Source organism: Clarias gariepinus, chromosome 22, assembly GCF_024256425.1.
Source record: "Clarias gariepinus isolate MV-2021 ecotype Netherlands chromosome 22, CGAR_prim_01v2, whole genome shotgun sequence".
NCBI lineage: Eukaryota > Metazoa > Chordata > Actinopteri > Siluriformes > Clariidae > Clarias > Clarias gariepinus.
In genome coordinates, this window is record NC_071121.1 from 20,184,396 (window position 1) to 20,199,165 (window position 14,770).

Genomic DNA, 14,770 nt, shown 5'->3' on the forward strand with positions numbered 1-14,770 from the left:
GGAAGAAACCTTGAGAGCAACCAGACACATGAGAGAACCCATCCTCATTTTCGTAAAAAATTTATAATTTGCTGTGTAACAATAACCATTGTTAAAAGTGCTATGCAAATAAAATAAAATTAATTGAAATAAAACAGTCCCCTGGTATATCTGTGTGCCACGAGTTTGAAAGTTCAATAAAACAGGAAAGGTGTTTGAGTTAATATAGAGCCCACTTTCATTTTCAGTGACTTGGGTAAAAACCCTTCATGAACGGTTCAGTCCTAAACTATTAAGTGACTGCAGTCACAAGCCATCGCAGAAACTGCCTGCATCAGCCCAAATCCAAGACCACCTTCAGGGTCCTCAATATAATTTTATGTTGGAAATGTACTCTCAGGTCAAGGAGAATTGCAAACATGATTTGGCAGGCATTCCCAATCGACCATCCAGAAAGACTGGTAATACAGGGTCATAGTAAATGAAACATTTTGTACCTGCTGTTAATGTGCTACGGGGAGGTGATGTAAGGCTGTTCAAGGGCTCCACTCCTCCAAACAGCGACAGACCAGCATTATCAGTGATGTTCTGGGCCCCATGTCGTGAACCATCCATCACCGGGGTCCGGCTGGGCGTGAAGTTCGGCTGGCACAAGCTAAGGTGATGCCCGACATTGCTGCCACCCCCACTGTTCACGTAACCGGTACCATCCAAACTCTTGGAGGGCTGGCTCACCTCTCTGGGCTTGCTCTTATTTCCCCCCATGTCCAAAGCCTACAATAGAACAAATAACATACACCAATATTAATAACAACATATACAAACCTGTGCACACGACAGCTCGGGCCAATTTTTAAAAATAAAACAAATAAATTACTTTTTTCAGAAATAACATGAAGTGGTTAACATTTCAGACAAAACATAGTAAAAGCCAAAGTGCAGTGGAAGCAATTGACCATGGCGTGTGTGTGCCCTCTAGTAATTCTAGTTATGCACAATACACGCTAGTGTGAGCTTTGCATAGTGTATAAGTGAACAGCTGTTTCACTTCACACACTATTGCCAGCTGCTGCAATCAGATCTTCATGCTGGGATATTTCTTCAGAACCATTTCACACACACACATTCACATTATAAATACCTGTTACACATCCTACATCCACCCACACCAACTCACACTCACATTCTTTGCACCCACAAACACACATATCCTCTCTCACAACCACCCAACCTCCCCCAACACAAACTCGAGGCATGCATGCTCACACACACGCACGCATGCACACACACATTTTCTCTTGTCTGTTTATTTGGGCAGTCTGATCATGTCTCTGCTTGCTAGTGCTACTTTATTCTAAATTCTCAGAGGTGCGAGTTACCTTGTCTGTTTAGAAACAAAAATAGTCACTTTGATCTAGTCACATACAGTCTAGATCAAATAGAACTCTATTTCAAAATCCAAATAAAACATTTTTTAAAAATGTCAAATTTTAATATAAGGCAAATGGCATCCATCATACATATATATACTGTACATATAAACACTAAAAAACAGTGTACTGTATCCCCAAAAGTAAATGTGACTTGAAAACATTCTGAAGTTATACAGAAAAGGTATGTGAACCCATGCCACAAAGTCAAACGATCACAACTGTCACAATTGCTTTGCATTGTGCAGCATAAAGATTACCCTTCAGTGGCACTAAGACACCCAACCATATTCCAATCTGCACATGCTCCAAAAAGTCTCCACTGATCACCTTCTCATTTACAACATTAGTAGCCAACCTCAAAAAATTTTTTTGCAAGTAAATTCCCTTAAAAATTATGTTTAAAAAACTTCTTTGGGACTTCCCCAAAGAGTGGAGTCTGTTCTAGCACCAAAAGAGGTCAAACTTTGGAATAAGATCTTGATGGTCTAGGATCTATGATGATCTGGTGTATACATACTGATGGCTATATTATGAATCTTTATAGAACTTGTAGCTGTTAAAGCCCTGTGTTTCTGGATTTTGATTGGTTTGCAACAGATTTCCGAAAAAAAAAATTGTTATAGGTTTTCCTATAGGTAATAGGTTACAAAATGTAATCTAACCAACCTAATTGGGAAACTGCAATTCAAATTCTCAATAGCGGATTAATTATCATGGTTAGCTGTTCTATCTAGCAGAATGGATGACACTGTCAAAGGAAGGCATGTACATGTTGCAATTACTGAAATATAGTACAGTGGAAACTTGGATTGCGAGTAATGCGGTTCTGCAAGACGAGCAAAGATTTTGTAATAAATTTTGACTTGGAAAACAAACAAGACTTGGTTTACAAGTACCGAGTATCATGTAGGACTCACACGCTTCTTGTTTTGACGCCGAGCATCACGTGATCACAACTGAGCCAATGGTTTTTCTCTCTCTTGCGCTGCGGAATTGTGGGTAATCGTCTCCCCTGCTGGGTTTTAGAGCCCACGTGTACTGTTTACTATAACAATGTGACCACGTGTGCTGGTGTAAAACATATTTTATTTTGTGTTTGTATGCGCGTGTGTACAGCACACGTGTAAAGCAAAAGCAAGTCTCATTAGAAAGGTTAAAAATCCATTTTCTCTCTCTCTCTCTTCTAAGTGTCTGTGTGCACGCGCGTCATTGGACACCGTGTCACTCACACACACACAGGCCCCTCCTACTTTCGCCTTCACAGACACACAGAGACACACACACACACACTCTCTCTCTCTGCTCTACACAGAAACACTGCTCTGTCACGAATCTTTTCAAAGGTAAAGTGCAGGGTGGTTTTTTTTTCTGATAAAACAGTGTTTATGTTGTGTGCACGCGTGTGTGAAGGGTAACTGTGTAAGATGAGAAGGGGGAGGGGCTCCTTACTTTAGCTTCACACACATACACAGCGACTGCATGCACAAACGAAAACACTTACCTGTCGGGATTTATTTGTACTTTTTTTAAAGGTAAAATGCAGGTTAATTTGCTTTATTTTTACTTTATATTTTGTGTTAATTATTTTTATGTTTATTTCTTATGGGAAAATTCGATTTGGTTATGAGTGTTTTGAAATACGAGCCTGAATTATGCTCATAATCCAAGGTTTCACTGTACTATAAAAAAAGACTTGGGCCACACCTTATTTCTTCATATTCTGCTTCCAAGGAGCCAGACTTTCTTGCATTTTTAATAGTTCTCTAGGCTTCCTAAAGGACCTTTTTGACTTTCATTTTTGGCAAATTTTTGGCTTTCATATTCAGTACCTGAGCAGTTTCAGGGGAATATGTCTTGTTTGTTAAGCTACACAGTGCGCTATGAAGCAGTAAATCCTTACAATGCAGAATGCCGAATGGTCGGAACAACCGGAATGGGAAATGAGGTTGCTGCTGGGGTTATTACATAAATTACATAAATTGTACTTTTAGGCACTTTGCAGCCTGTCACAGTGAACCATTTGTTCCATTCCTTTAAATTGATTTTTTTCTATAATTTAATTAAATTTTAATTTAACTTGTGTGATTTAATTTAACACAAAGAAATGAGAAGTGTCTCAATACTTTTGCATAGCACTGAAAGTTCTTAAAATGTATTTTCTGTCCTGTAAACAACATTCATTTCAGTTAATTAAACTCCTTATTTCTAAAATTGGAAGGGAACAAGATTAGGAACTGTTGCTAGAATATAATGAAACAATATCAGCCTTCTACAGTAACCTCACTGTCATCTACTCCTTGTGATGTAAAAGACAGGACTTTGTATTTACATTTGTGGCATTTGGCAGATAGTTTTATCTATAGTGACTTCAAAACAGCCTTAAAATCGCAATCAAAAGGCATATCCTGACATGAATACAAGTCTCATTTTCTTTATTTTTATAGTGTTTAGTGGAGAAGTACATGTTCATTGTTCATTTTAAGATAGCCAGTGACTTGAACAGAAACTACAAGTCCAAACTAGCCTTGATGCATGTCTTCCTTGTATCTTAAGAGATAGTCTGTCCAGTTAAGATGTCCTAGTGGCTTAGAAAAAAAAAAGGGTCTTGGGGGAGATTGAAAACCAGTAATGCAACAACTGGCAGGATCAGTAACAGGGTATGGATCGTATGCAAAAGGAATCCAAGCCAAGACTGGGTTGCATTAGTCCAATTAAAAAAAAAAAAAAAAAAAAAAAAAAAATACAGAACAAATACAAGGTTTTCTAGTTTTTATAAATAAGAAACCTACATGACTGATGCTAGCAATAGGAGAAGTGAATAATGAGCAGTTAAACGCATTTTAATGGTTTTAACTGAGACTCCTCTAAGGAGTTCACAAGCTTTTAATGTAGAGAGGTATCTCCGGGGATACAGAGGAACTGAGTTTTTCTGGGATTTAGTTTCAGTTGATGAGCTGCCCTCCATGACGACATGTCTGCCAGACAGGCTAAGATCAGTGCACTAAAAAAATGGAAAGGAGAGCAGGAGTTGGGTGTCATCAGCATAGCAGTGGGGGTGAAAAGCCATGTGAGAGAACAGGCATTTAAAAAAAAATCAAAAGGGCCAACCACTGATACTTGTGGTTTACCACTTCATGGAGTAGATGTGCACTTGGCAGGAACGATGTTCATGTCTTCATGTAGGAATTAAGCCACTGCTGTGCCAGATAATTAATTCCAATAATCAAAAGGTATAAAAACATTAGGAACAAAAAATAGTTTGGCTGTATTAGCAGAATTAGGTTGCTTAGTATCAGACACATTTTTGTGGGGAGGGCTTAGATAATGTTATGGGTAAAAAAAGACCACTGATTGTACAACATTTTGAAGTGTCTTGTTGATTGTTTTCCATGTTCTAAGTAACCTAGACTTTTTAAAAAAATTCTAGCAAATTTCCATTTAATGAAGGAAGCGATTAAAGGGGGAATGTCTTATGAGATATTCTGGGATACTGTGCCAAGAATGGGATTGCTGGAGGAGATAATTTTTTTTTTTAAACTCCTGAGTAGTAGGAGTAGAGGAGGCATAGATAAAGTACAGAACTAGTTGCAGAAGTGAAATATGTGAATAATATTTTACTTTAATAATTAATAATTAACATTAATATTCCCTAATGCTATTTGCACACAATCAACAATTCATGAGCTACAGTATACACAGATCAGCCATAACATAAAACATAAAAACACCAGCCCAATATTGTGTAGGTCCCCTTTCTGCCATCAAAACAGCTCTGATTTATTAAGGCATAGACTTTACAAAGTGTGCAGATCTATCTGACATCAAGGTGTAAGCAGCAGATCTCAAGCCCTCTATGTTGTGAAGTGGGTCCTCCATGAAACTCATTTGTGCAGCACTGCTGTTGCAATGAGGGGGTGTACGTGGTCTGCAACAATGCACCAAAGGTTTCCCAGCAGAACAATGTCCAGAGCATCATTTATTGATGCTCTGGACAATGCTCATGCCCATTGTAGGAGCGTTCGGTGGTGGGCACCCTGACACCTTTCTATCATAGCCGGCATTAATGTCTTCAGCAATTTGCACTACAGTAGCTCATCTGTGGGATTGGATCAGACATTCTAACCTTCATTCTGAGTTTTGGGCACCCATTGACTTTGTCACTAGTTTACCATCTCCTTCCTTGGACCACTTTTGGTAGGTACTAGGAACTGCATGCCAGAAATGTTGTCTCTTGAACATTTGCTTTGTGCTTAATTGAGGGTAATATACTGTACAGCAGCAACAATAATCTAGTAATGCTGTTGTCCTTAGCTGACTCTGCTGGAGCTGGTCCACATAAAAAAGGTTCAGCGCTGACTAATCAAACATTATCTCATGCAGGAAGAACTTTCAGCTCTAACTACGGCCATGCATTTAGTGCAGTTGGTTCTTTATAATCAGTTTGCTTGAACCTGGTTTTCATGTTCTGTAATTTAATCAGGGTATTGGTAGCAATAGCACAATGACATGCCACATGGGTATGCTTTTCGCAAACACTGTTCACACCACTCCTGAGTGAATCAGTGGTTAAATAAAGACCTAAATAGAAAACTGAACAGTCTCTTAACTGTGCACAAATAGATTTGGACATCAACAATTTGAGGACAAGATACATACTGACCTTCCACATTTAGGATTTCAGCCCTCGGCTATGAAACTGCCAGCATCATTAGACTGATCAATGACAGTCATGGTTCATTCAGATTCTGTTTAAATGGCTCACTGTGACTGGGCCTAATTCTTGACAAAATGTGCTTTGGTATTTTAATACAGTACTTGTCTGGAATGTAAAGAAACAATGGATCTTATATTATCTTAACCAAGTAGGTGTTTGACGCATTGTCACAAACTGACACCCAATCAATGGATGACTTGAGAAGAAAAGAGAAGAAAAATGGCACTACTGGAACTTGAACTAGCACTATTTTTCATTTGTCAGAAGTTAAAGCCCTTAGTCATATGAGAAGCCTTCCAGGAGAAACAGTGTGTGCTTACTCTCTTATCTGCCAGGTGAAGAGATTCCATGGGATCAGACGTACTGAGCTTCATGGCTCCAAGCAGCTGTTTTGGGAGGGAGCGATTTGGGGGTTGGTGCATGTTTCCACTGGGAGGAATTCGGAAATAAGGCATGTTTCTGTAACGAGGAATTCTGGAGCGAGTCCATGTTTCAAGCTGTATGATTACATCATCTTATGTGGTACGTGCATGAGAGATACTGTTATGGAGAGACAGCAGGACAGCTGAAGCTTAAGAAGACTCTCAGATTTAGAGAATGTTCTGGGTTTATTTTTTTCCATTCCTTTTCTCACTAGCTTGAATCCTAGGTCCCGCTCACCAGACTAGTGTTTTAAACAAGAGGTTTTTCCTTTTCATTTGATTAGTTCATCTTATTCTCTTTTTCATTCGACTTGACAGTACTATGAGACATTTTAACTTGACCTGGATGACTGCAAATCTTCGCAGACAAAACTGTAGGGAGTCGTACATTTACAATGTGTCTCCATACTGTATATATTTATGGAGTGGCACATGCATGAATTAAAGAAAAAGCCCTTGAAATTTTTGCTTTGAAAAACATCAACCCACACAACCAGCGGCTTTTTGTATTTTACACCTATTCATCATTAAATTTATGTAATAGCTTCTTCCACCTTGTCATTATCAGTATTATGTTGTCCTAGTAAATGGCACTAAGGCTTAGGAGAAAGTTAGAAATATTCTATACATGTTCTAGCTTTTTTTTCTTTCTTTCTTTTTTTTTTTTTAATAAAACCTTCAGTTACATGAGTGGCAGTTGGGGAAAAAAAACTTTAAAGCATTATTTCACTTAAGTGCAGACAAAAAAACAATGCCATCAAATTGTTATAAGCATGAACTCTAAGGTAGAACAGCTTGTTTTTTCTATTCATTTGAAGGCCAAGGAACTTTCAAAAAGCTTAAGGTGCTATTTGTTGTAGTCTGACATTGAATATAAAATAAATAAAATACTAGAAATGCAAATGCTCTTGCCCTTAAAGATCAGAAATGCCCTAGATGGAATAGCATTGTACTTAAATACATAGACTGCATTATATTTTGTCACAATTTATCTCCTGATGTTTGATGCCATTAATTGACATAAGGGCAGGCACAAAAATGAAATATGTACATTTCACCAGACTGAAAAGATATGTGAAACCCATTTACGTTCTTGAAGTATGTGCCATAATAATTGTGGTTAACGCGGTTCTAGAGTTACTGCTGTTCAGATGCCTTTTTTAATTACATCCTACTCACTCAAGCTGTTTATCATTCGGACACTTAAAGCAAAGCTCTCGCAGCAGGTATAAAACTTGCAGCCTTCAGTAAGTGAAAAACAAAACCATCCATTTTGACTTCATTAGTCTGACTGACACTATGAGCTTGTGACATTTAAAAAAGACCTGAACATTATCACAAATGTTAAAGGCTGCTGGAGAGAGCCATCTCATGTCTCTTGCATTTGCTTCAATTCCACTTTGAACATGTTGCTAGTCCAGGATAAGCTGCCATAGAACAATTTATTTATGCAAAATAAAAAATAAAAAACATGTATATAAATACACAGAAACATGTGCAAGAACATGTCTGAAAGTCACATGTGGTCAAAAACATAACTGCAGGCTGACTTACACTGCCTTTCCGAAAAAAAAAAAAAAATGTACGGTTTTAAAACGGTATCAAGCAAAGAAAAAAACTACTCAAACTGGGTTAGAAACTGTCCGCATTATTAAAACCTGAAAGAATGAACTGTGGACTTTGTAAAATAATTGTGGTTGGACAAAAAAAATCCAATAAACACTTTAATTTGCAATCCAAATAACAGACAGCAGAAATCACAGCGAAGTTTAATAGTGAAAACGAAAGAGCATTTCCACACGTAGTGCAAGAAAAACTCATAGGATTGGGACTAAACAGCTGTGCGGCCATAAGAAAATGACTTGTTAGTGATGCTAACCTGAGGTTAACCAAAGGCTCCAATTTACTAGTGAGCATAAAGATTGTACTTTGGAGTGAAGTAAAAAGTTGATGTGGTCTAATGAGTCCAGGTCAGTCTACTCCAGAGTGTGGGAGATTCAGGGCAAGAAGGGAAGCATAGGAAGTGATGTACCTATGATGCATAATGGCCATCGTCCAAGCATCTGGAGGTAGTGGTATAAATTGGGGTTACTTCAGTTGGTCGGGTCTAGGCTCAGCATCATTATGTGGCAATAAAGTGAAGTCATCTGATGACCTCAATGACCACAGATTTACATTGATGGATTTTTTTTTCTCCTGATGGCCCAAGTGTATTCCAGTGCACACCAAAATCTAATGTAATAGCAAATCAAACGTCATTTCTGTGTGGGCTTTTATTCTCTAGGCAGTGCACAGTATAGTACAATAAATTAATGTGACTTAACTAAATTTATAAGGCTTATTGGTTTTCTCGAACAACGCCTGCATGCTCACGACTGCTCAGGACTTTGGAGGCGTTTGAGGCAGTAAAATGTCACTGTTTCTTTTTAATTCTACAGGTGGTACACTCTAAACTATTCATTCAATCTAATAATTGTGATACTTACAGAATTGCAATATTAATTAAATCGGCAGCTAGGTATCGTGATAATATTGTATGAGGTGGTGACTAGTGATTCCCATCCCTAGTGTTTGACTTGCCTTTTCCCACAGGATATACTGAAATCTTTCTTCCTTAGGGTTGTTTTTTGCAGTAATTAACCCACCTACCCCATGTACAATAAATCCATTCTAAATAGGTTTACCTTACTGTGTTTGCTTTCTCTTGGTATGCAAGCTGTAATTTATTGGATTGAACTTTAGATCCGTGGCATAGTATTGCCATGGGTAGCATTTTTGTCTCATAGCTGCCTGGTGCCCGGGTTACTCACTGCGCAGTTTAAAGAGCTAAAGAGCTTACTGAAGCTGAATGAATGAATGAATAAATGAATGGAAGTAGGATGCTTTCACCCCATGCCACAACAGTTCCGATCTAAGTCCAATGCTTGCTCTAGCAAGATTATTCAGCTTTTAATTCTCTAATTGCATTCAGCTGTTCCATCCATGGTGCGCCATGACACGAGCCCGAGTTATAACAATAACGCCTATCCTTGCATATTGACAGCAGAGAACTTTATAATATCAGCAACCCTAATGTTTATAGATGAAAATAAAATTAAGATACTTATGTATCATTGCACCAAAAAGTTCAACGTTTCGAGAGAATTACAATGGATTGGACCATCAACAGAAAACAGAACAGCCTGTAATTGTAATATGCAACACAAACCTGCTTCAGCTTCACTCCACAGTATACTGTACATCATCACCTGTACACATTGTACTGTAAACAGAAGCCTCCTGTGTTGACAAAGGTAGCCTGCCCAACTCCTACTCACTGTAAGCACTTTTGTGCTAGACAGACACAGGGTCAGTCCATGCAATGAAGAACAAGGTTGTGTAGATTGGCAGAAAACAATCTTCCAAATGAATCTGGCATGAACATGTTCACTTCTGAAGTCAGTTATAAAGTATCAGATGGATTCCAAATGACGATTTGCAAAGCGATTCTAGAGATCACTCTGCAAATCGCCCATCATTCATCTTAGAAACACAATGTCATTCCTGTTTTGGCGTACTAAAGGTCTTAACCTTGGCTTAACTCAGTCACTCTACTGACTACAATGCTATCTGTACTCACGGCTCAGAGCTGTGCTACTTGATCAACAAGAATCACAGGGCCAGGAGGTGCAGGAGTCAATATTTACTCTGACAGAAGCGGGTCAGGGTGTTGCCATGGACGTGACTCTTTGCATTCCTGAAGCCAAGCACTTTCTGGTCTTTAGGAGAACGTAGGTGAATAACAGTAAAACATTTAAAGAGATATGGGTCAGCACCCTACATTTGTAGGTCATTAAATCAGTAGGAGTATGAAGACTGATTACGTGTCTCTTTTGCTAATACATGGAGTTCTTTTTTCTTCCAAAGGATGTTTAAAGCTTTCCCCTGCAATCGTAAATTAAATGGTAAACAGCTGTAAGCTCTTGACCTTACAAGCCTGCATTCCATAATGCAATTTAAAGCACACTAAAAAAAAAATTTTTTTCTTTTTTTTTAATGCAACATTTTGACTCCTAACATTTTATTTCTTCTGACAGAATTGATCTGGAAAACAATATGGGCTATGCCTAACAGCTGTTCACCCAGAGACATTATTCTGCATACTTGACTTAATGACATATGAAATAACTAGGGTTTATAAAAACAATCTGGCTTACATGCTATGGCAATCCCTTGAGGAGATGCTCTTCTTTTTTCCCACACTTTTCATCTATCTGTCCCTGGCCTGCCAAGAAAACATCTGCATGCAAATAAATGTAAATTTCAATCACTCATTAGACACAAGCTTGTTTCGAACTCTTAGGGTCGTAATCTCTTTAGAGCTCAAAAACATCCTGGTGCTGCTATTAGCAGCATAAGTGCAAGATTGTTGGTTCCTTTCTAGTCAGTCATCTTTCTACAGCAGAATTCCAAGACGTGCAACAAATACAAAGAAGTTGCTGGATGATGTTGGAATGTAGAATCTACACAATTAATTATTATTTTTTTTTAATTATTATTTTTGGTTAATGTACTTGTATAAATTCTGACTTTACACTAGAGAGGTAAATGTCTGGGTACAAACCATGACAGGATAACAGAACAGCTGTTTTATAGCAGCTAGCTAAAGACAGCACTGATGACCATCATCGCCGACCATCACAGGAATTAAGCGAATGGAAGTTGACCAAGTGAAAAGACTGTACGTGTGGATTACTATATACATTAATTTAATTCATGCAGAACCATTTTTATAATTATTATTACACAAATCAAGAGGGAAATTCTGTAACTGGGTGTTGCGCTGGTGTTGCATTTTACATTTCAGGATTCCAGTTTGAAATCGACATGGTGCAAAATTAAGCCTGTCGTTAGAATTTCAATGCAATATTTAAAGAACTTCGGGACCCAGAATGATTTTCGTGCTTTGTTTGGAAAGCAGCCCGCTGTTACTGTGGGGGAGAAAAAAGGGGTATGTGGACTTATGATTCATGTCTACCAAAAGAGTCACTCACCAGCCCAGCTGGCTGACAGTCTATTATACTGAGACACTGTGGAATCTTAACTGAGTGGCCTCATAAAAACAAAAATAGCTTAAAACAAACTTGTTTACTGAGAACCAGAACAAATAGCTATCATCAAGCAGTTATATGTACGGTCAATTTTCTATGCTCAATAGCTTTCGTTTCTTTAAGTTAATGCCTAAAGTGGAGAGTGTAAGTAGAAAATCATTTAAAGCCTCTTGATTGTTTTAAAATGGTCACTACCAATCAGAAGTTTGGACACACCTCCTATTTCCATTGTCTTTCAGAATTTTTATTTCTTTCTACACTGTAAAACAATGCTGAAGGCATTCAAAATATGCAATAATCTCCTTTGAACAGTTAATATGAAGATGTGTCTGCTACTCATGCTCTGTAAAGGCTCAATAACGGCTCTAATATGGTGTGATGTTAATTGGTGGTTTATGAGGCTGGTAGCGCTACGTGAACTTCAGGAGAAACTCCTCTGCAGCAGAGGCAAGGTTGGGTCTTGCTTTCCTGGGATGGTCTTTATGAGAGGCAATTTCATCGTGGTGCTTGATGGGTTTTGCAAATGCAATTGACAAATACTGTTCTTGCAAGAACTGTTCCAGAAGAGCCGACCTTACTGTCTTAAAATAACAACTGACTGTTGTCACTTAAATACCCAATACCATATTTGTTATTTCTTACATTCCAGTACTGTTCTTGATTGTAGTAAATAAATCCAATCAGTCAAAAAATAAAAAAGATTAAATAAAACCTATATCTGGGTTAAATTTTTTTTTATATATATATATATATATATATATATATATATATATATATTACACATACATACTGTACACACCAACATTGGTGCAAGGAAAGGACATCTTCGACAAACGATGTAGGCTTTTCTATTCATGTAAGTTTTTATTATTATTTTTGTATTATATTTTATTTATTTTCACCGTTAGTAGTAGTAAGGAGAAGTGGTATACTGCAGAAGGAACCAAATATTACTTTGCATTACACTTCAGTCCCCACCGCCAAAATCACCATCATCTGTAATCAATCATACAAACACTGTTCCTCTTCTTCATCTAAATATGGTCATGATGTATTCAAAGAGCATTGAGACATGGTCATGTGTTTTGGGGGATGAGTCGAGAACCAAGAAGGAGGGGTGTGTGTGTGTGTTGGATAAACCCCCCTAGGCTTTCCTCTTCTCTGCTTTTAAGTTTCCTTATTATTGAATGACCTTACAGAAAATAAAAAAACAAGAATTTTTTCAGCTAGTCAAATACGACTGTAGCTTTAAATGCTTAAAACGTACAAGAAATCTCAATCTACAGCCCATATTACTTTTGAGGGATAAAAGTCCTGATGACATCAAAGAGACTTTTAGATACACATACCACAAGCTGTGTTAGAGCATCATTAGATTTACGTATTGCAACCCTGCAACTGGCTTTAAAATGACAACCTAGCTCTGTGCACGAGTGTGTGGGTGTCTGTGTGCACGCGCATTTGTTCCAGGTGGACTGAGACAGTGAGTCACTCATCCCTGTCCCATCTAAGGAATGCATAGCTCTCTTAAAGAACAAGTCTAGACAGTTCTTACACACATAAGCACATGCACACATGCTAACTCACCCACAGCAGCTACACGTATATTAACCCAGAGGGAACACATTCTCTGCTTCATCACTTCAACAAACACTGCAACACAACCATTGCAGTTTTATTAAGAACCTAAACAGCTGAGTTAACAGGTTCTGATCAATGCATTCACAACTTCATTCCTGTTCCTAGACTAAGCGAGAACACGCACAGGATGAGAATCAAATGGCTAGAAATTGTATGAAAAAACACAGTGTTACCCTGACATACGAACTCCTTTTTTTCACCTTAAGGAGAGAAATAGAAAGAAATTTGCCTTGGCATGCGAAGCATTTTCAACATGCGAGTGAACAAAACGAACTGAACTGAACTCTAGCTAAGTTGAACGTACGCTTGGGATCTGTTCAAAATCTTTTTACATATTTTTTGTGGCTTTTTCTTTTTTTTGCTTTTTGTGCAAGATTTATTCTTGCATTTTTCACTTTATAAACTTGCCTCCGGAATGCATTAAATCGTATGCTGAGGTACAACTGTATAACGTATTCAGTCTTTTTTTTGACCCGCTAAGAGATGAGACATATCTTTGGCTGATTACATGTGAGGGATTATATGTAATTTTAAGCATTATAGGCCAAAGTCAAATTAATGACCCAAGTCCAAAATCACAGATTCTTTATGCAAACCTATCCACAGTCAGAATTCTGCACATTTTTGAGTTTTTTTTTTTATAATTATATAATCTATAAATGTCGTTATTTTGGCAGGTTAGTGAGGTCTCTGAGGAACACTGACCTCTAGCTGTGCGTATTCTGGAGCGTATAGTTTGGAGAGCTTTAGCAACAACTCACTTTTCAGCTACCTTACATCAGGTCAGTATCTTCTGATCATCCATTTCTTCCTTCCTGTTTAGAATCTTTTAACACAGACCTTGCTGGTGACCTACAGTATACACTGCAGTCAGGATCAAACATATTTCACAATGCAACTTGATGTGTTCTTACTCTCAGTAGTTATTACAGTAGGTACGTATTTGTAGTTTATTCGACATTTAACGGGTAATTTTTGTCTGTGATTATCTGTGGGCACTGCTGGCTTATTCTATCCGGAGGACCTCCGAAAGCATGGGGAGAACACCCAAACTCCACTGACATAAACCGGAGTCAAGATTTGAACCCTCAACCGTGGAGGATGATTTGAGTGACTGATTTGTAGGAATTACCATATAATTCAAGTGTGTGTACAGTGTGTACATGTTATTTGCACTAAAATCACTTTTTAAAAAAAATTCTGAACTCTTCATAATTAAAGTGAATATCAAAAAATATATTTTTGCTGAATGTTTTCTATGCTGCAGGGAATAGATAATACATACGACATCTAAAGCCCTTAACCACTGGACTAGAGTTACAATTGGACATGGAGTAATTATCACCTTTGTCCCTTTAGACTTTTTGTGCTGTCTGCATCTGCCATGTCAGTCATTTTTTAATAACTGCGTGGGCATCCATTTGAAAAATCTTCTGTAAAGCCATGATCCCTGAGTTCCTTCTTTCAATCTAACAAAGATTCTACTATTTT

The 14,770-nt window shown here is 37.9% G+C and overlaps 1 protein-coding gene across 5 annotated transcripts in view; it reads right to left on the bottom strand.

The window, feature by feature from the left end:
• src (v-src avian sarcoma (Schmidt-Ruppin A-2) viral oncogene homolog) overlaps nt 1-14,770 on the bottom strand; it is a 44,676-nt gene that overhangs the window by 18,769 nt on the left and 11,137 nt on the right. For 3 of the 5 annotated variants that reach the window (XM_053482566.1, XM_053482568.1, XM_053482567.1), the window contains exon 2: nt 477-753. In XM_053482566.1, coding sequence (XP_053338541.1) covers nt 477-744 — 268 coding nt within the window. In that variant the 5' untranslated portion in view covers nt 745-753. Of the gene's footprint in view, nt 1-476; nt 754-856; nt 911-9,756; nt 9,803-14,770 lie in introns of those variants that run through there. The other 2 variants (XM_053482569.1, XM_053482565.1) reach the window with 2 other exon arrangements.